The sequence below is a fragment of the Chionomys nivalis genome, chromosome 8, assembly GCF_950005125.1.
Source record: "Chionomys nivalis chromosome 8, mChiNiv1.1, whole genome shotgun sequence".
In the NCBI taxonomy this organism is placed as follows: domain Eukaryota; kingdom Metazoa; phylum Chordata; class Mammalia; order Rodentia; family Cricetidae; genus Chionomys; species Chionomys nivalis.
This window is the reverse complement of record NC_080093.1, coordinates 65,807,952-65,834,338: the sequence shown is the minus strand read 5'-3', so window position 1 is coordinate 65,834,338 and position 26,387 is coordinate 65,807,952. Positions and strand designations below refer to the sequence as shown.

Below are 26,387 nucleotides of genomic sequence, written 5' to 3'. Positions count from 1 at the left end.
GCAGCAGGGGCTTGAAGCACTGGGAAAATCACACCCAGAGTCATCAAGAAGAGAGCCAATGAATGCATGTGTGTTGCTCAGCTCCCCCTCTCTCCAGCTGTGCAGTCCAGGATCCCACCCAAGGAATGGTGACAGCCATAGTGGGTGGTGTCAGTGCTCCAGAGGTCATGGGACCTGGGAGAATGGAGCTGCTAAATGAGGCAGACTGCAGTCTCATGCAATGGTCATCTTCACTCAGAGCAACAGACAATTGTCGTCTGAGAGTTCAGAGGGTTCACATGGGTACAGTTCACTTGGGTTCAAGCTGTGTACAATAATAAAGACGAGCAGTATGCGGCAAAAACATGTTTCCCACAGAGTTAAACATTTAACGGGGTAACAGCTGCAAGTAGTCATGAGTAACCCAAAGGAAACTCCTATCTGCAGCACCTGGAAGGAGCGTGAAAATGCATCCCAAGAACAATTTGGTGTTTTGAAGAAATTGAGGTTACAAGACTGTGTCCTGTTTTCCTGGAGTGTTCTCACAAGCCCACAGAATTCTCCCTTGACTCCATTCCTGGACTGTTGTGATAGAGCAGGTTTTCCTACCTCGACACACCCACATGCGCAGAGGTTCATATTCCAGGTAATTCCTGGTTCAGTCAAGCTGACAGCTACCTCCAACCATCACAATTAATAAATGAACATTTTAAGAACCAATAAGCTCCCCTATATATGTTACTAGAGTCTGATATTAAAGCCCTAATGCATTAGTTGAATGTTCGTGCAAAGATATACTACAGAATGGTGCGAGGGAGTACACACGTGCTAGCTATAGCTCTCTGAGTGAGTGAAGTTGTGTTTGACAACTAAAATCCAGGACATCCATCAAAGTTTAGTTTTAGAAGTATCCCACTTACTTATCATAGGGAATAGTTCATTTTTTATTGAAAATTCTGTCTTAGCTAGCAGGTTGTTTTCTACATGATTTGACAACTCCACCTCTGGGTTGGGAGGGGCAGCACTTACCACATCTTTGGAGTAAGTAGTCCCATGCTGTTAAATATTAAGATACTACTGTGAGTGACAGCAGGGAACGTGGAAGAAGGGAGAACTGCACGCAATTGGCTCTCTTTCATACTGCCTCTTGCCGTCTCTGGGAAACCTTCTCTTGGTTTTTGTACTGCGTGTGAAGGTCTTGACAGTCCTGTCATGTCACCTGAAAAATAAGGCCAGAGCTGTCTTAGAAATGACCTGGCTTTCAGCAGGGCAGACATGGACCATCTACTTGGACACTTAGTTACTTCTCTGTTGCTGTCTGTGATACAACATCAGGAGCAGGGCACCTCACAGCGGGAAGAGTTTGTTTCAGTTTGTGGTCCCAGAGGGTAAGAGTCCTTCATGAGTGGACGTGACAACAGGCAGTAGGCACGGTGTCAGGAAGCCATGAGGTCACATCTCCAAATGCAAGTAGGAAGCAGAGAGAGTGAACTGGAAGCAGTGGGGTCGTTTAACTCTCAAAGCCTTCCCCCGTGATGTACTTCCTCTAGCAAGACCCCACCGCCCCATAACCTCTTCACATAGCGTCACCACCTGGGGACCACGTGTTCAAACAGTCAGGACTGTAGTAGACATTTCTCGTTCAAACCGCGGTACACACCTTGCTAACTTCTTCCTTTCCATTTTTTTCTAAAAACCTCTCAACCTCACAGCTGTGCTCTTCTTGGGAACCTAGTAGGCTGGGCTTGCCGAAGATTTCTGGAACCACTGATGAATTTAATGGATGATATCCATTTTAGGAGAGATTACTGATCTCTGTGAATTCAGGAAGCCTCCCGTGCCTACAGGTTCTGCATCGGAGGATTCAACCATTCATGGTTCTTAGAATGAACTGCCCTGCACTCATATGGGAGCCTTAGAGAATGCTGATGTCTGGATTCCCCCTATCCCCACCCCATGCTGCTACCAGAAGTCCTGTTGTGATGGTCCTGGGGTGTGATTGGGTTTCAGGACATCTGGATGCTCTCTGAGGTGTCTCTTTGGTCAGCATGGTAGAGAACCGGTGCGTTGCAAAAGTCTCTGGGGATACTGTTTACTATGACCTCATCTCTGACGTTTCTGCTCTAGGAGATCTTGATTCTATTTTCTCCATCTACAGTGTGATTGCTGGAATACAGATGTTACTCAATAAATACTTGTGGAATGGGAATGCTTAGATAATGATTGCGATACAGGGCAGATTGGGAGACTTGAGCTGTAGGAAGAGAGCTCAAGGTATGATGGGAGGGGGAAGACTTGGCTTGATGAGAACAAGACCTCAAGTCTAATCAGCCTGAATGGTGAGACTAGTTTCTGCTGAGGGCTTGGATGAGGCCACATTTCATAAGTATGAGATGGGATTCATAGAGACGAGGGCAGTCCTTAGGCAGGAAAGGGGAAGACAGAAGGATTGTGTATTGACAGGACTGGGGACCATTGCCTCGTTTGGGTTCTTATTCTCTGTGACTAGGCTGTGAAAGGTTCAGCTGACCCTGCAGAGAGCCCTGGTGCTGAGGGAAGGGTGGGGCTGCCACACAGAACAGGCTACAGTCACACCCAGAAACAGGAGCCAGGCCAGAAGGGAAAGGACAGGTGTTGGCTCAGGACCCCCAAGGTCAAGCTCTCAGAACAAAGGGAGGGACAGAGGGCAGAGATAAGGGACAAAGACAGGAGACAGGGAAGAGAACAAGAGAAAGGGGACAGGGATATTTGTCTCAGAGAATAGAGACTTGGCATATAGGAAAATAGCAGTTTATAATGGTACAAGGTGAAGCACTGCGTTAGGATGAGGTGTTTAATTTTAATTGGGTGTGTTAATTAGGTGGGCCAAAGGGGGCTTTTGATTACTGGACTCCAATATTTTGATAGTTGAACCTTGGTTGTCAGTTTTAGAAGGAGGAAGTGGCCGAATAAGGGAATTATCCTTGGTGACTACTAGCCTTAGGAATGTAATCTTTGGTTTTTAGCAAGGCAGGAAGGATGGGAGAGATAGGCAAAGTCTATCAGAACCGTGCTTGCTATGTTCAAGCTGGCCAGAGTCCCTTCAAGGAGCATCTAGTGCAGTCCTCAGCCAGGCAAGAGGCGAATCTCCCGACCTACGCTCCTCTTCAGTTGTGTTCACTTTCCCAGTGAACAATCAGTTCAGCCTTATCTCAGAAGGGCTGAAGAGAGGCAAGAGGGTGGAAGAGTGGGAGTTCCCATAAAGCCTGGGCTCTGGAAACCCCAAGAACGTATGAGCTGTATTTATTACTTTCTGTTGCTGTGCTAAACACCACGACCAAGGAAACATATAAAGAAGAGTTAATGTGGGCTTATGATTCAAAGGAGAAGTTCATAACAGTGGGGGAGGCATGACAGCAGGCAGCCAGAGCAGGAACTGAGAGATCACACATTCAATCACAAACATAGAACCAGAGAGTGAACCGGAAGTGGGACAGGCTATAAACTCTCAAAGGCTACCCCAATGCTGCGCTCCTTCCAACAAGGCTCCACCTCTTAAAGGTTCCAAAACCTCCTCAAACAGTGCCAACAACCTGGGACCAAGTGCTCAAACACATGAGCCTATGGGAACATTTCTCATTCAGACTTCCACGGAACCCTTTGACGGAAAGGTTTGTTGCAGGAAAGGGAACTTAGAGTGGCTCATGGCATTCAGAATCTTAGGGATGGTGACTTCACAGTAATGCCAGTCTGACCTTGACTCTGTTGTCTGCAGACATTTGCACAAGCTCGGCCATAAGGAGTTGGCAGGCAAAGCCAAAACACTTTCTGGAGGAGAGACAGAGAGGGCTGGTATGTTTGGGAGAATCAGTTTGATTTGCAGAGGGAGTGGGTGGATGGGACAGGGCAGAGTTGGGTATTTTGCTGTCCCTCTGCCATCGAAGGAAGCCTCTGTTGGTCCATTGGCAGGAATCATGCCTCCTTCTCATGCAACCAAAAGTACCCGTCTGAGTCTAGAGTTGCATTAACTCCTGAGCTCACACGGCAGTTGGATTCCCTGGTCAGCTGGGGTACAGAGCCTCTAACCTATCCTGTAGTCTCCTGCAGTCCCGAGGCATATCAGATTATGGGAGGAAGCATTGACTGTGGTTTCCCTTATCTTCAAAGAACAACTTCCTGTATTAGACAGGTGTGGCAATGGCGCCAGGCAAACCCTCCTGCGACTCTGCTGCTTCTACCACAACCAGACAAAGCTGGAGACTGTGTAGAAAGAATTCCTGTTTGGAGTCCTTCATCCTGTTTGTGCTGTCTGGACAGAAATAGAAAGGAGAGGCCACCCTTCCCCACCCCTGGGGCTGTACCTGGCCAAGTTCATAGAGTAGGCTGTTACTCTTCCTTCCACGATGAGAGGGAATGGGAAGGACGCGGTGAAGGATCGTGTGAGCAGGGAGTCCTGGCACTCCTCCTGTCGTCCTGTGCCTTGTGCCCCGTTGGATAACTCCATTTGAGTTGGTAGAAAAGGAATTGGCTCTTTCTGGAAGGTTCACCCATGTGACTCACTGTGGATGGGGTGTGCATTGGGCCTGTAGAGGCTTAAGAGAAAGAGTTGAAGAGGAATCACCCCAAATCAAGGGGTTTGATAGTAGATCAGAGTTCTCCCACACCAATGTGGTACCACCAAACAGAATCCAGGGTATTTAGGGTTGGGATCTAGTGATGGGATGAGACTAAGGTTTTTCTGTGTAGACAAATTATGCCTCTCTCCTTCTCAATCACTAAAGCACTCAGGGAATGGATTAACTATCGAGCGCTTGTTTTGCGTCTATTAACGTCATTAACAGAACAGATGAGCAGTTTGTTTTGCAGATGTTAGTGCAATACATGTTTGTTTAACAGTGCAAAGCAGAATATTTCTCTCTGCCTAGCACTATAATATCCACACACTAATGCATTCCGTTGAGTATTGCCCTAAGCTCCACTCTTTATACTAGATGCTGGGAATACAGCGATAAAAAGACAGGGTTCTTGAGGAAGGACTAGTGCAGTGGGGTGAGACAGACATGTAAGGCCCCTGAGCTATACAATATTCACTATAGCAAGAGAAGGGGCGCTCTCACGGTGCTGAGCCACGGGCTCAGAAAGAGCTACAGAGCAGCACTGAGAAGTGTCTAAAGATAAGGCGTATGGAAGTGCGGGAATTTTCCCTTGTCCCCTGTGTTTGGTATGGATGGTTATTCACGCAGCTCCCATAACAGTGGCAACAGCAGGTGAACAAACACAGGGAGAAGGGATTTGGGGAGCTCCTTCTCTAGGCTTCTATTGGGAGAATCTCTGCTTGGCTGTTGGAACACATGCCAGGCTCTCATTCATACACGTGTCTGTCTCCTGCTGTGGAGCAAAAAGTGAGTGAGATAAGCCCGCAGGGAACAAGAAAGCAGCAGACTGCTGCTGTTTCGTGGATGTTCCTTCATTCTGGAGCCCCTGAGCTATGCAGCCCCTCAGTGACATCTTTATTGATTCATTTTAAAGATAGGGTTTTATATATCCCAGGCTGCTTTGATCTTGGAATCTTGAACAAGCTATGTAACCAAGAATGAACTTAAACTTCTGATATCCTGCCGGGTGGTGGTGGCGCACGCCTTTAATCCCAGCACTCGGGAGGCAGAGGCAGGCGGATCTCTGGGAGTTCGAGGCCAGCCTGGTCTACAAGAGCTAGTTCCAGGACAGGCACCAAAGCTACAGAGAAACCCTGTCTCAAAAAACCAAAAAAAAAAAAAAAAAAAAAAAAAAAACTTCTGATATCCTGCCTTGTAAACGGGATTATAGGCATGCACCACCATGCCTGGGTGATCTGAGGCTGGGTGTTGAACACAAGGCACATTAGGCGAGTACTCTATCAACTAAGCTGCATCCCCAGCCTTCGATGGCTTCTCTTGAGCAGCTCCTCTCTCACTGGACCCAGCACCAGAGGGTACCAGGAGAGGCTAGCACTGGACTGTCAGCTTCTGGTGTGCCCTTCAGAGATGTTGGTAAGGTGGTACTCTACCTGAAGGGAAGGAAGACTTGACACCTGAGCTTTCTGGTTCCTAAAGCAATTTTGACATGCAACAAGTCCAATCTCTGCTGGATATATGCCCAGGATATAAGTAGATGCCAGAGAAACACAGACTTTAAGTAGGTTCAGGGGAGCCTGGAACAAGCTGGGACCAAGGGTAGCCCCCAAAGGCTGTGTCCCTGAATTGGGCTTCTTTGTCCCTGTTTCAAAACCTGCTGAGCAGGCACTACTCTGGAAACTCATTTTGCTAATGTGCTAAAGGGACCAGGGACCAAGATCCTTAGCAAAGCCAGCTAGGGAGTCAGGGCAAGAGAGTGTCAGACACAGGCAGAGTGATCTGCACAATGGGATACAGCAGGAAAAGTGCTAGAGGTAGAAATGAGGGGGAGGGGAAGGTGGCTGGAGGAGGAGATGCTGAAAGAAAGGAGACAGGAGAGAAGGGGAAGAGGGAAAGAATGGGAAATGAGAAAAAGACGGGGAGGGGAAGGAGGGAAAAGAGAAGAATCTAGGTCTTTTTGTTTAGAGAATACGACTGTGCTTCCCAAGCAAGGGGTTTGTCGTGGGTTCAAGTCCCAGCTCTGACATAGATTTGTGGGAGTTTAGATATGACCAAGGAACAAGTGGCTAAGATACGAGGCGATGGGACAGCCAGGCTGGGATCAAAGGGTTAGGAGAAACTGAAGGCTGGCAAGCCCCTCCTTCCCAACTCGCTGAAATGACAGACACGATTGTGAACCAGAAGGGTGGCCATACACAGACAGGACTTCTGGGAGGTTTTCCAAAAGAAGATGACGAATGTGGAAAATCAGAGAGAGGAATTTAGACTCCGCCATCACCCAGGCAAAGGACAGGTCAGCACCTGGTCCCAGCTGAGCTTGCACTAAAGCCTCTCTCCCCTACCCCCCACTAGTCCTCTGCCAGAGCCAATCTGGAGGCAACCCGGAGGCAACTCTCAGGTGGTCTGGCTTGCAGAATCTTGCAGACAAAGAAAGCAGTGTACTGAATGAAAGTTTCAATCATTTGCCCAAGGTCATACTTTTTTAATTGAGAAAAACCCAAGTGAAACAAAGTCTGGCCAGTCTCAATATAATCTGAGGTCAGACTTCCCAGGAAATGATGTGGGGACTGAATGAGGCAAATTCATCTGATAAGGGCAATGAAATCAAATATGAAGCTAAAGGCATCCACCCGGGAAAGCAGTGATTGGCAGGGTCCAACAGCTCCCATTTCACCAGGCACACAGTGGTGCACACACATGCTTGCAGGCAAAACCCTCTTCAATGACAGGCTGGGTTTGAAAACAATAGCAATAGCTGATATTCACTGTGCATTGGCTATAAGCAGGTGCTTGTCTATAGTCTGTTCATGAATGAACTCATTTACTGCATGTTTAAAAACCCACACTTCTGAAACAATCCAGATTAACAGCTTTAATGATCTGTGTCAGTAAGTAGGAGTTGCTAAAAATACTGAAGCTTAAGGCTGGAGGGTAAGAGGATTTGCTGCTATTGCGGAGGACTTAGGCTCGGTTCCCAGCACCCACATGGTGGCTCACAACCACTGATAATTCCAATTCCAGAGGATCTGACACCCTCGTCTAACCTTCATGGGCACTGGGCACACAAGTGGCGCACATACATACACGCAGGCAAAACCCTCTCTCACACACACACAAGAATCTAAACTACAATGTTGGAACTGTGTATATGATATATCATGGGTTACTGGCCAGATTAACTCCATATTAATGCTTTATATTGAGGATGTCTGGGTTAAGAAGGGGTGTGGTTCCCAGTGGTCGCAGAGACATTCAAGGACTCATTATCCTCCAGGAGGTAAGTTGTGCCTCCTGGGACAGCTGTGGTGATCTATACTGACTAGATACCATTGTTATGGGCAGGTATCAGTCCTGATTCAACTCCATTCCTCAGGAAACACCACCAGATAGATGCCCATCAACAGACAGGGTGGAGCCTCCTCCATGCACCAGAAAATGCAGACGTATTTCCTTCATGTGCCTCTTTCTTTTTCTTTTCTTTTTCTTTCTTCCTTTTTAAAAAAAGACTTACTTATTTTATGTGTATGAATGCGCCATTTGCATGTATGCCCACACGCCAGAAGAAGGCATCAGATCCTATCACAGATGGTTGTGAACCATCATGTGCTTGCTAGGAATTGAACTCAGGACCTCTGGAAGAGCAGTCAGTGCTCTTAACCACTGAGCCATCTCTCCAGTCCCATGCATCTCCTTCTATCTGGAAGGTTGATATAAGCAATCCAGTTTGCTTTCCCTGGCTTTGCAAACTCGAATATGAGACCCTGGTCTTTTCCACAACTGGCGGCGGAGCTCGCTAAGGGTTGTTACTAAGGATATGGACTTCAGTGTTGTGAGGGGGTGGTACAAAGAGCTAGTCTTTCTCTGTTGACCTTCCCATAGAGGTTTCACTGCTCCTTAAGGGGTTTGCCCAGGGAAGCAATCATGTTTTCCAGGAGAGCTGAAACTAATTGAACATGCATAAGAAGATCAAGTGAATTATGGTATACAAACATGAAACTACTTTATCTTAAAACCCTGCTTGGCAAGGCCGTGCCCAGGATCCTGGCACTCTCATGGGGCAAGAGGGAAAGGAAGGAGGGAATTATAACCATCTACACTCAGGAGCTGCAGCTGCGAGGCTCAGAACAGTCCTGGGAAGAGTCCCAGGTGGTCAGTCCTGGGATCTTCACAGTGGGCGGCTGAGTTCTCACAGAGGATTAATGCTCGAATGAAGGAAGATGGCATTTTAATAATACAGATTTATCCATCTCATGAACCTGGGGAAATTATCTATTACTTTGGGTTTTCTTTAATTTTAGTAGGTATTTTCTAGTTTTATTCCTCAATTTCACCCATACTTGACTAAATCTGTCCTTAAGTACTCTTTGTTTTCAATGCTAGCACATGGAAATGCAGAATTTTAACTGGTCTTTTTATTCTTTGACTTTTGTAAACACACCTTTGTTCTTCTGTACTCCCTCACAGACTTCTAAGGTGACTTTGTGCTGTGTGAAGAAAGGCAGCTTTGCCTTTTACTATAAAAATAAGGTGTACAGAGGTTATGTGTAGGCTCCATGCACATAATGTGCATTTACACAAGAGACTTGAGTATCTGTGGACTTTGGGATCCTCAGACGTTCAGAGACCAGTTCCCTCAGATACCGAGGAGAATGCACACAGCATGACTGTAACCTAGCCTTTCAGCATGAAGTCAAGGGCAATATTAAAATTATAATAAAGTTGAGTCCACTATAGAAAGAATACTCGCCAGTATTTTCAAACATTTATTTTTATGTGTATGAGTGTCTTATCTGCATGTGTATGTATGCATCGTGTGTGTATGTATCTTGTGCTGTGTTCACAAGATTTTATCCACATAGCTTTTGGCTCTTAAGAGAAGGGCTGGTGTGCGTCCGGAGAGATAACTGGGAGGCTAAGAGTAATGACTGCTCTTCCGGATGACTTGGGATCAGTTCCCAGCACCCTCTTGGCAGCTCACAACCTTTGGTAATCCAGATCCAGGGGATCCAATGGATCTAATGCCCTCTTCTGGCCTCCCTGGGCATCACACAGTGCACACATACATGCTGGCAAAACTCTCCTATGTATAAAAATAATAAAAATCATTAAAATAAAGGAAAAAGAGGACTGGTGAGATGGCTCAGTGGGTAAAGACACCCATGGCTGAGCGTAATGATGCTCTGAGTTCAATACCCTCAGCGCATATGGTAGAAACAGAGAATCCATTCCGGCAAGTTGTCCTCTGACCTACATGTGCATGCCCTGGCAAGAGCAGACTCCTCCCACTAATGAATGAAATAATGCAACTGTAATCATAATTATATGGGGACAGAGATGCAAGAGCCAGCCAACCTGAGCTCTCCTTACGGCTTTGTTCCCCAGCTGTGACTTGGGCAGGAACGTCGACTCCCTGCCTCAGTTTTTGCTTGCCTAGATCTTCTGCGCCCGCTCACAGGACTGTTAAGAAGGTTGTAGTGAATAATAGATGTGAAACACAGAAGCAAACACACAGCAGGGGCTGTAAGGAGTCACCTGGTGTCTTACTTCTCTCATGCAGCAGTTGGCCTTTCAAATGCGCTCTTTCCTTTTAATCGTGTTTCTGCTTCCAACTTTTTCTCTTATCTCCTCTGCTCTTGTTTTGTTTGATTTACCTCCCTCGCTTAGTTAACGATTTTTATTGCATTTCTTTGTTTGGTGTGTATGTGTGGACGTATGCCTATGCCGTGGCGTGTATGTGGAGGTCAGAGGTCAACTTGTGGGAGTTGGTGCTTTCATTTCACCCTGTGGGTTCCAGGCCATCAGACTTGAACCGGGGCAAGCTTCTTTTCTCATGGAACCAGGCCTAAAGTTTTTCTTCTTTAATTGTATGCATTCTCAGAAAGCTGTCGATTTTAGGAGGTCACAGAAGCATCAATCGTGCTACATTAGAATCTGGCTAAATTATTTCACTTAAAAGACGTGATCTGTGTGCAGACATGTCCCCTGACCACCACTGTGGAAGGGCAGATTTTCTTCTGGCTGATGTTCAGTTTTCTCTTTACTCACTCTTTGGCATTGGGGGGGGGGGTTCTCTGGATTAAAATTATTTGTTTTTTTCTTTTTAGTTTAAAAATATTTTCTTCATTCTTTGAAGGTTTCATACATCTTCCTTCCTTCCTTTCTTCCTTCCTTCCTTCCTTTTTTTTTTGTTTCTTTTTGAGACAAGGTTTCTCTGTGTAACAGTCCTAACTGTCGTGGAACACGCTCTATGGATGGGGCTGGCTTCAACTTCGGAGATCTGCCTGCCTCTGCCTCCAGAGTGCTGGAATTAAAGGCGTGCGCCACCATGCCTGGCCATACATTTATATAATGTGCATTGATCATATCCATCCATCACTACCTCCCTCCAACTCTCCCCAGTATTCCACCCCAGCTCCTCCCTCCCTCCCTCCCTCCCTCCCTCCCTCCCTCCCTCCCTCCCTCCCTCCCTCCCTCCCCCTTTCTTTCCCTCCTTCCACCTTTCTCTCTTTCTCCCTCCCTCCTTCTTTCCTTTTCCCTCTTTCTTGTTTTAGAATTTTCTCCCCTCACAAGCCCAGTTGGCACTATCCATAGTATGCACAAGGGTACGTAGCCATCCTCTAGGACCGTGAACAACCTACCAGTGCCGTATCACCGAAGGAGAGATCTCTCTCCCTCCGCAGCCATCACCTACCAATAGCTCCTCTGGTATGGTGGGACCTCTATGATCCTTCCACAACCCACGTTGTGATTTTGACTGGCTTGCTTTTGTGCGGGTAACCACAGACATTCGTGTGCTGTGTATAGTAGCCACACCGTGTTCAGAAGCCAGCTTTTCTTTCCCCAGCTTCCTCCCCATCCACTGGTTCTCATATTGCACTTCACCAACCAAGCTATGTGTCCAGTCTCAGATAAAAGGAGGAAGAAGTGAGGGGGATGGGGAGGCAGCTGTGCAGGGGCCTCCACAGACCCAGTAACAATTTAGAAGCAGCTTCTGGCTTTAGACCAGCTGTTGCTTTAGAGCGCTTCTAACTCAGCAGTGGAGACAGTAAGAGTGGAGGCCAACGACAGAAAAGTGGGACACACGGTGGGTTACTCGGTCCTGTGCAGGAATTTGGAATCGCCATCATCTTTCCCAAGACCATGGCCCAAGAAGTTCCTGTGATAGAATGAAACCTTCACAAAGAAGAGCCAGGACGCAGCTCAGGCAGGCAAAAGACACCCATGGGGCAGCCTGGGTCCTCATGACGTGACCTACCTGAAGGCCTCCGCAGGCCTACCTGATGCTATGTGGCTCAGGCAGGTGAAAGACACTCACAGGGCAGCCTGGGTCCTTCCTGTCCAGTCTGCCTGAAGGCATCCACAGGCCCGCCATTATGATGAGCAAGGGAATGGTGGGGAAATGGGAGAGAGAGGCGGAGAGGCGGAGAGGTGGAGTGGTTCGTGTGCTGTGGTAAGAAGCAGTTCTGAAGAAGCAAGCGTGGTAAGGAATGGGCTGATGTTGGCGGTCTGGTTGCCAGCTGGGACCAGGGTGACATCCAGGCCGGGCCTGGGCTGCTGCCTAGGGCCAAGACTAAGTCTGTGGTCCTACCACCGCCAGGATCTGTGTTGACTTCTACGACTTATATTGCCTTCAGGGTCACGGGGATACTTGTGGTCTAGGCCGCCACCTGTGGCCATTTTGGTACCCAAGGGCTGAGCCACCACTGGGGCCATGTTGATCTGAGTTACTTGTGTTGCCACTGGGGCCATGCCTAGGTCCATAGCCCTGCAGCAGCCAGGATTTGTGTTGATGTTCATGGCTTCAGTAACCACCGAAGGCTATGTGGATGACCAGGTCAGACACCTGAGCCTTTGTTGGTGTCTGAGGGCCATGCTAATCTGGTTGGCCTGCACTGCCGCCTGGGGCCGTGGTGCTATCTGGGTCCAGGCCCTATCACAGCCAGGGTCTGGGTTGAATTCCAAAGCTCCTCATATCACTGAAGGGTGTGCAAATACCCAGGATCTGGCCCGTCACCTGAGGCCAGGTGGGGATGTGAGGCTCATGCCATACCCAGGGCCATACAGATTTGAGTGACCTGTGATATTTGGGCCTGAGCTTTAGCTGAGGGACATGCTTGGGTCAGCGGCCCTACCACAACTAGGGTGTGTGTTGACGTCCTGTGTTAATGTGGTTACTGATGCCATTGAAAGTCAGTCTGATGCCAGGTGTTTTTGGGTCACCTCCTGGGTCCATGTTGGTGTCTGAGGGCCACACTGCTTTTGGAACCATGCTGATCTGGGTGGCCTGTGCTACCACCTGGGAGAGGAGGATTGAGGTTGATGATGTGAAAGTCCCAAAGAATCATTAAAAATTATGTTTTGTAAAAAAAAAAAGTCAGAAATAGAGTAGACCGCCATGCCACCCTGTATGCTGGGACACCCAAATTAGCAATGAACGATTTGGTGATAACACAGCAAATGGCGTGCGAAGCCTTAAAAAGCTTCAGGGGGCGCATACTGAGAATGCCTTAGTGGACACCACCAATTTCATCTGCAAACTTCCATGAACTGAACTCTCTTTCTCTCCAGTGATACTTAATCACTATGAAGCCAGATAGGAGAGGGCTGTGGGCTGAATCTCTCAAGGGAACTGCTCCCCCTCCCATAGCAGCCTGGCAGGAACCAGACACCCCCATGTCCTCATCCCCTTCCCCTCCTCCTCTCCTTCTTCTGTTTGTGTGTGTGGTGGGTGCACATACGTACATGGGCACAGATGCACCTGTGTGTGGAGGCCCAAGGTCGACGTCAGGAATCTACCTCGGTTGCTCTTTCACTTTTTTCTTTAAGGCAGGACCCCTCAATCAAACCCAGAGTTCATTGATAGGGATGCTCTCGTGAACCAGCTTGCTCTTGCTCTGGAGATCCTCTATCACCCGGTGTGAACCTTCCAAGGCTAGAATTACAAGCAGGCCACCTAGTATTTATGGGGGCCTGCGGTTCCAAACTCCCATCCTATTACTTGTATAGCACGCATTTTAAACACTGAACCACTTCCCCAGGTCAGAACTGATCTTAATAGAAGGCTCAGACAACTCATCATAGCATCTAAACCCTTCCAAAATTCTAATCCAAGTCCTGGGCTCTCTCCTTATTGTACAAGGTCCTATTTTTGCCATCCTAACCAGGTGTGGAGTTGGCTGTTTTTAGCAGAGCACTCACTGTGGAGACTCAGAAGCTGTTTCAATTGACCATGGTGACGAACCCATTTGAGTCACCCAACTGGTAGGACAGTCCTAAAAGAAAGACAGGAGCTTTCAGATTGGGCAGATGATTCCCTGCTATTCATTTTCCTAATGTGTGACTCAAGAACATTCTAGTCTTTTACCTCTGTTCATATGTTTCACCTCTGTAAATCAGACAGGCTCTGGAGGGTATGCTGTGAACCAGAAGGCCAGGGGCAGAGGATTTCAGTTACTGATTCAGGTAGAGAGAAATTACCTATGAAGGAAGCAGTAGTTAAAATCCAACAGATTTTTAAGTAGAAGGCATTGTGCTAAGCATGTCATAAATAAGACTACAGCAATCTGAAGAAAATCCCTGCCTTGAAAAAGCTTATGGGCCTATGCTGGTTAGCTTTTGTCAACTAGACACAAGCTACAGTCATCTGGGAAACATGAACCTTAACTGAAAAACAAAATGTGTCCATCAGATTGACCTGTAGACCAACCTGCGGGGTGTTTTCTTGATTAATGATTGATGTGGGAGGGCCGGTTCACTCTGGGTGGTGCTACGCCTGGGCAGGTGGTCCTGAGTTGTGTAGAAAGCAAAGCCAGTAGGTATCATTCCTTTATGGCCTCTGCTTCAGGTCCTGCCTCCACGTTCTGCCCTGCTTGAGTTCATGCCATGACTTCCCCCCAGTGATACAAGCTATAAGGTGAAATAGACCCTGTCCACCCCCAGTTGCTTTGGGTCATGGTGTTTATCACAGTAATGGAAAATAAACTAGAATAGTTCATGGAAGAAATCAGACTGGAAGGCAAGCATTAAGGACCAAGGCAGAATGTATTGAGTGTTGTTAAATGCACACACTTAATGAGTATTATGGGAGTCAGAAGACAGAAGAAATGTAGATAGCTGTAGACTAATAGGGAATGTCAAGAAAAGGAGAGAGGTAGGAGGTGGGCATTGAGTGATAAACAGGATTCCCGAGGCCTTTTGCATTGGGGACAGCCATTTGTTACAGGAGATGACACCCCAGGGAGGCTCTAGGCTCCTCCTAGCTTCTCTTTCCTGAGGGCCAGAGGCATCCATCTGCCAGGCCAGGAGCCAGTACACAGTTAAGCACTGACTTCCAACTGCTCTGATGGGGTGTAGCTAACAGGTCAAACCACTCTTGCTCCCCAGAGCAAGCATGCAAGACGCCAAAGCAAACGTGTTGCTGTGTCCTGCTCTGGACCCCTGCCAGTTCAAGCTGGAGAAGAGCATCAAGTTGCCAGGCCACTCCCACCAGGGAGCCTGGAGAGAATATAAAGCTACAACCTGAGGCTAGCCAGTAGCTGGAAGCCCCCCAACATGGGCTGCCACGCCCGCCTACTTTGGCTGCTGTTCTTCTACGGTGTGATTCTTCCTGAAGCAGGTACACAGCCAATACCCCAGGGCTCTTTACACAGCTAATGCCTTGTAACAAACTGGAGAGAGAAAGTGTGGTTATTTGTCCCTTGTCCTCTGAGGCACCAGCTTACAGTTAAGCAAGGGAGTGACAACTCTCTTTACCATAATCTGAGCAGTGATGAGATCCTGTTGTGACTAGCTGTTCATCACCTTGATCCGTTTTATGGGAGTCGAATCAAATATTTTATGGGAGATTTGTTTTCTGTGAACAAAGCATCAGTCAATTGACTGTTTTCATAGACTGTGGCTCTGTTTGTAGGATTCTGGAGGGAAATAAAGAAGGCTATTGGCCAAGATGAGCCAATGAGGGACTCTTAAGTGTTCTTTGGTTCATGTGTTCATATTTTGGTGTCTAGCACTCCCTAAGAATATTGGATTATGTTGGCATTTCTTTTCTAGTGTTGAATAGATCTGGAAAATGCCAGTAAAATATCCTGGCTTGAAATATTTGATATGACATAAAATTATCTGGATTTGACTTAAAAAGTTTTCTTTCCTGAAAAATCAGTATTTTATGAAAGCCAGATTGACCCCTTTGAAATTCTTGGTTTTAATGTGTATTCTCTGCTAGTCTGCTTAAGGAACTTTTAATTTGAGACTAAACTAACTCGAAACATTTACATAATCTTGATTATTTTTGTCATTGTTTAGTGGATTTGGGGGAAAATATTAAAGGCTTTTATTGTTTAGGTTTCTCCCTTGAGTATAAATGAGAAAGTAAGCAAATGGATATTTGGAAATACTCCCCAAAACAAATAGCTTGATTATAGATAATTGTATGCATATGTTTATGTAATAGACCCACTATAAAAAACAGGTAAGTTGTTTGTACTAGGGCAAAAGGAAAAAATTAATTATTTCTTGGATACCTTGTTTCGTCTTTATAATCTACACATCCTATAATATTTGTGCCTGGGAATGCAGATTAGAGACACGCAGATCGAGAGCAGCAGTTCTCAACCAGTGGGTCACCATCCCACCGGGAGTCTAATGACTCTTTCATAGAGGTCGCCTAAGGCCATTGGAAAATACAGATACTTACATTATGATTCCTAACAGTAGCAAAATTACAGTTATGGAGTAGCAACAAAATAATTTTATGGTTGGAGGGTCATCACATCCTGAGGAACTGTATTAAAGGGTTGCAGCATTAGGCGGGTTGAGAACCCTTGCGCTAGAGCATTCAAGCCCTAATAAGCATGCTCTAGCCCTAGGAACTTGGCACAAGTTTTGAATCCCCTGCTGCTGCGCCCTCTCTTACAAAAGGCTACCGTGTATAACATCATCAGGTAGATTTAAGGAAATGATGTTGGTACGAGTCCTTGGAAGCATCCCTCAGACACAGAAAGTGCTCAGTCAATCTAACTGCTGATGTAGATGCTGAGAATTACAAATTGTATATCTCAAATGAAGAAATAAAATAACCAAATCCCGCCGGGCGGTGGTGGCGCACGCCTTTAATCCCAGCACTTGGGAGGCAGAGGCAGGCGGATCTCTGTGAGTTCGAGACCAGCCTGGTCTACAAGAGCTAGTTCCAGGACAGGCTCCAAAACCACAGAGAAACCCTGTCTCGAAAAACCAAAAAAAAAAAACAAAAAAAAAAAAACAAAAAAAAAAACCCCACCAAATCCCAGAGGCAGGATGTCACACTTAGCCATAACAACTCCGTTCTCCAAGTTCCCCCAGGAAATTGGGATGCTCTCCCCTTACACTCTTTCAGTAGCTATTTTGTCTTTCTTTTCTTTTAGTTGCATGTATCTGTCTGTGTGTGGGGGGTATGTGCCCCTGAGTACTGTGCCCACAGGAGCTTGGAGAGAAGAGGCCTGGAGCTGGAGTGAGAGGGCATTGTGAGCTGCTCAATGCATGTGCTGGAAACTGAACTCGGGTCTCTGACAAGAGTAGCACATGCTCTTAGCTTCTGAGTTACCGCCCCAGCCCCTCAGTAGTAATTTTCAAATAATAGATTCAACTGAGATTCCTTTTCTTTTTTTTTTCCTCCATGGGTAACAAACTGTGTTGTTCATGGTAAACACTGGGGTCTGTGAACTATGCCAGTGGTATTGTGGGAACTGTGGGGCTTCCTGGCACTTAAGAACTTTTGGAATGTTCTGGGAGGATTCACAGTTCTAATCATTTTAGCTCCCCCATGGCAAAGATGATGCTGAGGTTGACTGTATTCAAAGTGACAGTGTTGGCTCTGGGGATGTCAACCTAAACTGGGGTGGAAATGACTGCTGACTCAATGCAGAAGGTGCCCCAGTGAGATCTGCCCCTAGCCACAGTGGGGGCTACTTTTGGGAAGTGTTCCTGGGCTATGACCAGGCCTGTTTAGAACCAAGTGTAGAAAGGGTTGAGCGTGGACATGGGGGTGGGAAATGGAAAGATAATTCTTAGTCTGGGGCAAGTTTAATGATTTCTGAGTGCTTGTGGAAGGGATCAGTGGCTCCCAAATTCAGTGGTTCTCTTAAGAATGTGTTCTGGGAGCCCCCTTATAAAACACTAGGAACAACAGAGTGGGTCCCCCACATAAGAATCAACCTTGGTTGATTGGTTGTTCCTAACTTCTCCCGAGCCTCAACATTCATCGCACTGAAACCCAAACCTCAGTAAGAAAAGTCCTTCAGTGAGGGCTGTGATTACTTCAGAAGGATCGCTGGAGGAAGCCAGTTACCCCTCTGCCCTGCTTCTGTTCTCTCTGAAGTTTGCTAACGTCCTACTAAGTGCTAGAGCTGTCTGCCGTATTCAACAGAACACACTGTTCTGTGGCCTCATGCTGCAGCTGCCAACACTGCAGAAAGACATCATGCCCTGAGCCCCTCTGCCCACAAGTTTCCCCGAAACAAAAATAAGAGGATTATGCGCTATTTTCTTTTCACCCAAGTTCTGCACATCTAAGGATATTCGAGCAGCTCGGCAGCTCTGGTAGACACTACTTGCAGGTCTCAGTTATCAATGGGACTGTTTTTCCCTCTAACCCCTGGTGCCTCCTTTATCTTCATGCCCTTTGCCACCTTTCTGTCCCTGCCATGCTCTTGCTGCACCTCTTCCCTGAAACGTGTGGGTCATTCTACAGCTTTCAGGTGGGGGTTGCTTGAGCTTCCAGGAGCCGAGGATTAGTGACACGATATGGTGCAATAGGCTTTGCCTGGCTCCTAACGATTGCACAAGAGCCTTATAGACAATGGGGCCAGTATGACCTTCCAGGAATAACCACTGAGGGACGCAGTCCAGCTCCCGAAGGTCACGTACTGATAGAAGGGATTTGCAGAACTTGCAGATCACTGGAGCCTTGGGTGTTACTGGGACAATTCACATGAACAGTACAAAGGGCAACTTAATGGCCACCTAATCCAGCGGATCAATCTTTACTTTAGGACCCAGGTGCATTCTGGTGATATCTCTAGCTTTTGAGTGGGTGAGAGCTAGTGGCATGCTAAGAATATATTCCAGGGCTTAGCAGAAAGGATGTTGTATTAATGCAGAAGGTGCGTGATAAGCAGCTCTTAAGGGATTAACAATAGCACAGGATGGTTTTGATTATGGATCTGCAATCTTCCAGCGATTCAGTCATGAAGTTCTAGCCAATCTTGTGGACACTTTGACATTGACACAAGTGTCCTATTTTTTTTCCTGGAAGCTTCAGCTCACAATACTCTCCAGTGTAAATAGGAAAACAGTCTCTACAAAGTAATTGTGGTCAACTGACTTCTTCCAGCTATGCTACTGCCTACCTGCTGTCCTGTGTACCTCAAATACCAAACAAATGTCACACTGCCCTGCTGAATGCATTGTGGACCTGGGATAGAAGTACTCACACTTACCAAACACCCACACATGCGTTCACAATACTGTCTTAGGTTCTACTGCTGGGATGAAACACCATGACCCAAAACAACTTGGGGAAGAAAGGGTTTATTTCACCATAGACTTCCAAATGACAGCTCATCATTGAAGGAAGTTAGGACAAGAACTCAAACAGGAAAGGACCCTGGAGGTAGGAACTGATGCAGAGGCCATGGAGGAGAGCTGCTTACTGGCTTGCTCAGTCTGCTTTTTTATAGAACCCAGGACCACCAACTCAGGGATGACACCACTCACAACGGACTGGGCCCTCCTGCATCAATCACTAATGAAGAAAATGCCCTACAGGTTCGCATACAGCCCAGTCTTCTAGGTGCAAGTTCTCAGTGGAGGTTCCCTCCTCTCAGATGATTCTAGCTTGTATCAAGTTGACATTACTAGCCAGCACACACACACATGCTTACATTCACACTCATTGACACAATTCATTCACATCCTCACATTCTTTCACACATACATACATTCATTCATATCCACTCACTCACACATACACTTTCATTACACCCCTTCATTCACAAACACTCAGCACACAAGGACAACCTACTTCAAACACTTTCCTCCCTGTTACCATCCTGAAGGATCTTACCTTGTTGTTCTCACCCACTGTTCTCAATCTGACCCTCCTTCCTGGAGTATCTGTTATCTCCTTGCCTAGCCCTCCTCAAATCTTCCCTCATCCCTGGCTCATTAACTCGTATTTCCAAACACTCCAGATCAAATAGGCAAGACACCATTTGACCCCACTGCTGGCTGCCCTGGAGCTCTGTAGAAGAGGAGTGGAAACAGCTTCAGGCTGGGCATGTGTGGAATTGCAACATGTCTTACCCAAGACTGGAGATTGTCAGTTTTCCATATGAAAGACCAAGAGCTGTTGTAGCCCAGTGGTAGAGTACAAGCTTGGCCTGCGTATGGCCCTAGGTTCAGACCCCAGCAATAGGGCTCATCTCCCCATACAGAGACTGGAGCTAGGCCCAGTGGTGACCCCTGTTATAGTGGACACCCTTGGAGGTCACCGTTTTTCCACAGCCAGATTCTGGTCATGTAGTCATAGATCCTGCTCCCCTCACCTTCTAGCCCGGTACTACCCAACTCCTTCCTGGCACCAGTCTCTTTAGGGGAAGGTGGTTGCTAGTCTTTATTTACTGAGCTAATGACTTCTGTCTGGTTTAGCATCTATGGGCTAAGATACTCGTTCTTCTTGGCCCTGTGGCCTGCCTCATCTCAGACTGGCCCCTCTAATTGCTTTCCCCCAATAAGGTTCACTCTGCTTCCTGACTGTTGGCAAGCTTTTCTAATCATATAACTCAGCCAGGTCTAGCTTTACCAGTGGCTTACACCACAAGCACAGAATCCAGCCCTGTGACTGCCCTCTGCATCTGTCTTCTCCTTCCTCTCAGCCAGTCCCGCCACTGTACCTGGGGAAGCTCCTTCACACTCTTCCTTCCATTCTCCCACTGTCGCCACTGGGTTAGGAACAGGTTCTCTCTCCCACCACCTCTATCCTCCCCCACCTTGAAGTTCAGCCTATTTCTCCAACAACCTGTGGTGTAACACTAATACCCCTCCCCAACCTGCCTCCGCTTGCCTTCCACCTGCACTCAATGGTCCACGGATCACACTGAAGGTTTCCAGCACAGCAGGTCTTTCACCTACTTCACAGCCTTAGGAAATGTGTTTGAAGAGTGTGAGTGAATGTTACTAGGGACAAAGTGATCCTCTTGCCCATTCTTGCTCGTACAAACATCCTGTCTGGGATTATGGGTTTGGCAATGAGCAAAGGGAAAAGAATGCCCATTTTACAGGCATGAAGAACTGCATTTGAAATTGCCTTGTTTGGGTAGTCATTTTTTGGATGCGTACCGGGTGTCTCCTCTATGTCCCCTGGGCCACTGGTTCTCTGATGATCTCAGGGAACAAATGATGCTTGTGTGGCTGGTATCCCTAGGACCTTGGTGCTCGGCTTTCTTGTTTGCAGTGTGTGTATCAAAGAGCACCCTTGGGTTAATTTGTATGAGCTCAAGCAACACGCCCACTTGAATCTAGAACCACAGCTGATGACTTAGGGTTGGCCTGATCTGAATGGCTGCTGGGATGCTGTGTTCATCTGTGGGAATTTTAATAGTTCAAGAAAAGTTCTAGAGGTGGACAAGATGAGGTTTCTTTCTGAGGGGAAGAACAACCTACCAATAAGACCGGAGCTGGGAAGCAAGCTGTGATCTAATTACAGAGGGTTTTAAAACTCAGGCTAAGAACTTTTGTCTTTATCTAGTAGATAATTAGGGCCTAGCACAGTCATCAAAATGATGCTAATGTGATTTTTTATGAGTAGGCAGGTGACAAGGTCTAGAGTGGAAGAGAAATTAAGTTAGGGAAAGTGACTGAATTAACAACAGTGAAGACAGACAGAGAGACACAAGCACACACATAGACACACAGAAGCACACATACACTTACACCTCTTTATTCTGGATGGCCACGTGTTTATTCAATAGCAATAGAGATCCGTTACTATTCTTCTTCCTTCCTATCTCCTTCCCTTCCTCCTTTTTCTTCTTTCCTATGACCACCTATAATCCTGGTCACTTGCTAGGCCTAACTAGCACACAATGGACGGTTCCTAACGAGATGACAAGTATGTAATATTTTCAAAATGTTGAGTCTGGGTTCAATGGCTCACTCTTTCAATCCGGGCAGTTAGGAGGCAGAGGTGAGCAGATCCCTATGAGTTTGAGTTCAGCCATGGCTCCATAGTGAGACCTTGTCTCAAAAGAGAGTTAAGGCCTAAAATATACCCAAAGCTTTAATACTATTGATGAAAAGTAATTGGTGCCAGGCATGGGGCCAACCTCAGGAGGCTGAGGCAGGAGGATGGAGAGTTAGGGGTTATTCCAGACTGTCTCAAGGGGCCCTGTGGGAAAGACTGGGTAAATGTAAAGGGGGAAAGCCTGACCTGCTGCAGTGTCTGGGAGGAAGAGAGCCAGAACAAAAGCCAAGCCGGGGTGTGGACAAGATAAAGAGGATGTTCTGGAGACCAGATGCGCCAGAGGCTGCATGTCCAACCACGGGCTCACCCTGCCCAGGCCTCTGTGTCTGACTTCTCATCTGTTACACACGAATACTAACAATGGCAGAGCCTCTCCCAACCAGCTCAGAACAGGGAATGGAGACTACTTAGACTCAAGGGGGCACGCCAGGAGCACTGCACACGCCAGGAGCACTGCACACGCCAGGAGCACTGCACACGCTAGGAGCACTGCCCACGCCAGGAGCACTGCACACGCTAGGAGCACTGCAGAAAGGCCAGCAGTACCGACCCTGAGAGCTCTGTCATCTCTGGCAGCCTGACTCCGACCTCTGCTCAGTGCATTGTCCACTGCCTCACGTGGTTGCTCATCTGTGAAGAGGACAAAGGACGGGGTCACCCTTGGTATGTTCCAGGGCATTACCCAATGTCAAAGCACAGCAGGCTCTCTCTATAGACACCTGGCCATTAGTTAGGCTATTGTAAAATTACCCCGACCCAACAGTACCATAGGCTTGGGTTCTTTGTGCTCTACTGAGCAGGGAGCCACCTCCCAATGGCTAAAGCAGAGAGTGGGCTGAATGACAGGTAAACTCACTAGGGGACCACTGTGGGGACAGTCCTGGCTTGCAATTAATGATGTCAGAGAAAAGTTATTGCTCCTGGCCAGGAAGAGTCAGGAATCAGTTTAAAACAACACAACAAAACACAACAATAACACCAACAACAACCCTGCTTTTTTAATTCTAGTAGAAACCAAATAAATACCTTCTTATAACCAAGCTGACCTTTAAAAGACAAAAACCAGGGCCAGGCCTTTAATCCCAGTGCTTTGGAGACAGAGGTATGCAGATTTTGTAAAGTTAAGGCCAGCCATGGTTACATGGAGTGGCATTGTCCAAAATAAATAAATAAAGAAGGAAGGAAGGAAGGAGGGAAAGAAAGAATTAAAAAACAAAACAATGTAAGCTTTCCACCTGATTGCTGCCACCATGGACACTAGGCACGTGCAGCCCATCAAGCTGGCTAGGGTAACCAAAGAGCTGGGCAGGCCCGGTTCACAGGGACAGTGCACACAGGTACGTGTGGAATTTATGGATGACACCACTCTGTCACCCAAAACGTCAATGGTACCATTCGAGAGGGAGATGTGCTCACCCCATTGGAGTCAGAAAGGGAGGCTCAGAGGTTGCGCTGACCTTCATGCTGGGTCCTAAGTATCCACCACTTGGCCCACGATGACCTGCAACTATTAAATAAAACATTTGTATTGTTTTTTTTTAATGTAAATTTAAGAAAAATGATTCTAAAGATCTTCTCAAATGAGGAAAAAGAGGTAATGAAAATAAGAATAGGAAAACTTTTAAGTAGGAAAAATTGTAAAAACAAAACAAAACAAAACAAAAAAAAAAGTCCAAGAAGTGTTAGAAACAATAGATTAACTGGAAGTATAGTGAAATTTCTGTGTAAACTGTCACTTCCTTCACAAAAATTCAGCATTAACTATAGATGGCTAGAAAATCAGGATAAAGTTTACTGAGCCACAAACTTGTTTGCACGGAAGCCTCACGCCAGGCCTTGGCATTTATATATCCAGAGTCTGGAATGTTCAGGTGCAAGTTCCACCCCAGTCTGGTGGTGCAGGAACTTTGCAAAACTGTCAGCTGAAATTAACACAGAACTGACAGAAAAGGGGAATTTTAAGATCAAATGCATCTCAAGGCAGGAGCTTCAGGAAAATGGATTCCAGAGCACCTGGTCCTTTCCCGGTGGCATCCCTGCTCTGGGTGGCTGCAAATTCAGATTCCCAGTCTCTGCTGTGCCTGGGAAGTGGTGGGTTTGGAGCAAGACCCAGGAGGTTTCCATGGGACCTGGGTTGGCTGTGTTCAGGGTCCCTGCAGGGCTCTAACATGGCGGATACATCTCAGCTTGCTACAGGAGGGACATCAGAGGATCCGGAGCAAAGCTGGGGAAGGGGAAGCCTAAGAGAAGCCCCATTCAAGGCATGTCTGTGGAGCAGCAAGACGGTGAGTTCTCACCAGACAAGGCCTGTGGGTGGCCTGCAGAAAGACGGTCAAGGGAGTAAGGGTACCTTGAGGTGGAAGGTCACCAAAGCCCTTGGGGATGGACAGTTTAAACACAGTAGGATGAGCAGTCACTTATCCTCAGACATAAGAATACCCCAGTGCTGTGTGTGCCTAACAAGAAAGAGACTGCCAGAACCTTCTCGGCCTCCATGGTTCTTGTGAATTAGTGGTGGAGAGAATTCTTAAATGTTGGACTACATGGGAATCACTCAAGACTGTTTTAAAATTTGTTGAACAGTTTCTCTCAGAGATGGGACCCAGGACAGCCCTGCTCTGTGGTGACTGGGAAGGGGTGATAGCATTCCGCTCTTCCCTTCCCACAGCTCTCCCTCAGTAGTTTTGGGAATGCAGAACAATTCTTATCTGTCAATTACTGGTTCATAAAATGGAGATAATAAAAGCCCCTAAGTACCCCCTCTGTGCCAGGCATTGCACCTGCCTCTGCCTCACGATCACCCTCCGAGGTATGCACTGCTTTCTTTTGCAGAAGAGGAAAAGAGAAGCTAAGTGGCCCACATTGATAGATTTGCATAGCTAGTGATTGACCAAGTCAAGCCCTACCTTGGGTGGGTTTCTAGCCACTGTCTTAGCAGAACTCGCTTCCCCCTGAGAACGCTGGGACAGGCAGTAGGCACCCAGCAAAGTGCTGGCAGGCAAATATGTGAGTGCCAAGTGACAGTGGAGGGCAGCCCTGTCCTTGTGCAGCGGAATGCACTCCCCAAGCATTTGCCTTTGCCCGCCACCCTTCACCCGACACCACAGAGCACAACAGAAATGACCCAAGAATCCAAATTCTTAGACTGAAATATCGAGTGGCCAGAGTTGGGTAGTTTCTGTCTTCGTAGATGACGATTATCTTGCTGGAGCGGGTGGAGGTTGGGGCACAGAAGGAAAAAAGGATCGCCAAGATCAAAGCGAAGCCTTGTGGCTTCCCATCACAACAGGACCTCAACTTGGGATAATTCTATCTTAAATGAGGATCCAGGGAGATATGGAGTCCCGTTCTGGTCCTCATTAGTCAATGTTCTAACACCAGGAAGCTGTTGCTACTGTCATCTTTTCCTCCCTGGTACAATGGGGACAATAGTACCCTGCAAGGTATCTGAGAGCTTTGCAAAGTTGTCCATGTAAGGGGTTTTAGCCATGTGCTGGGAACACAGGTACTCCTGGGTAGTTGGTGGGGAAGTGGACTCTATATTCACCAACACTCAGGTGGGGGTGGGGACTACCTTTCTCCCGAAGACTGGCTTCCTGTGCAGCTCGTGGAAGGTTCTAACAGGTGTTCTGGTCGAGTGGAAGTGTATTTTGAAGGCGTGTGGGGCACAGTATGCGACGATCTGTGGGACGAGAAGGAAGCACAGGTCGTGTGCCAGCAGTTGGGCTGCGGGGTCGCCGTGCCCACCCTGGGAGAGGCCCCCTTCGGCCAGGGCTCTGGCCCCATTCTTCTGGATGATGTGCAGTGCTCTGGGACTGAGGTCTCCCTGGGCCAGTGTTCTCACGCTGGCTGGTTCATCCACAACTGTGGGCACGAGGAAGACGTTGGTGTCGTCTGCTCCGGTAAATCACTTTCCATCTTCCCCAAGACTTGATTTTTCACTTTAGCCAATCATTCTCCTTTCTCCCCGACCCAAAGGAAACTCTTGTAACATATTGTCTTGTGGGATCAAAAGTCTTGTCTGCTCATGGTCCCAGGTGCCTTCCAGAATGACACTTGTGTGGAGCCTCTCCTTCATGGGGTTTGAGAAGTAGCTGAATGTGGACCTCTTATTCTACCCGAGTCCTCTGGCATCCCCTTAGGTGGCACTAGAGTGACACAGACTGGAAATGGAAACTCTCAGGCCAGCTGCAAGGTTATGTGATTTGTGGGTCCTAGCATGAGAGCTATGAGCAGTTTCTACATAGGGACAGCAGAGCATCTGCGAAGGGTGGGCCCCTTCTAATTATGGGCCCTGTGGAATTGTGAGGAGGCACCCCAAGGTGACCCTCTACTGGTCCTTTCCCCACACTCATCTCTCTGTGCTTGGTGTGACACTGCCTATCTTTGAGCCTTTTCCTAACTAAATGGGAGCGATCATTGGGATGGTAATCATGGTGACCCAGTACCCTGCCCTATATCCCGAGAGCCAGACTGTCAATAACATGGTCTCTAAAATTCTGCTTTTGGGGGAATCAAGCTCCTAGAGACAGAGTAGTTCT

The 26,387-nt window shown here is 47.3% G+C and overlaps 1 protein-coding gene and 1 pseudogene across 1 annotated transcript in view; both read left to right on the top strand.

The window, feature by feature from the left end:
- The first annotated feature begins 15,122 nt into the window (after positions 1 to 15,122).
- Positions 15,123 to 26,387, top strand: part of LOC130879898 (deleted in malignant brain tumors 1 protein-like) — a 112,237-nt gene continuing 100,972 nt past the window's right edge. Inside the window, exons 1-2 of the mRNA XM_057778724.1 lie at positions 15,123 to 15,186; positions 24,033 to 24,131. Coding sequence (XP_057634707.1) covers positions 15,123 to 15,186; positions 24,033 to 24,131 — 163 coding nt within the window. The remainder of the gene's footprint in view (positions 15,187 to 24,032; positions 24,132 to 26,387) is intronic.
- Positions 23,097 to 23,302, top strand: LOC130879153 (40S ribosomal protein S28-like; annotated as a pseudogene).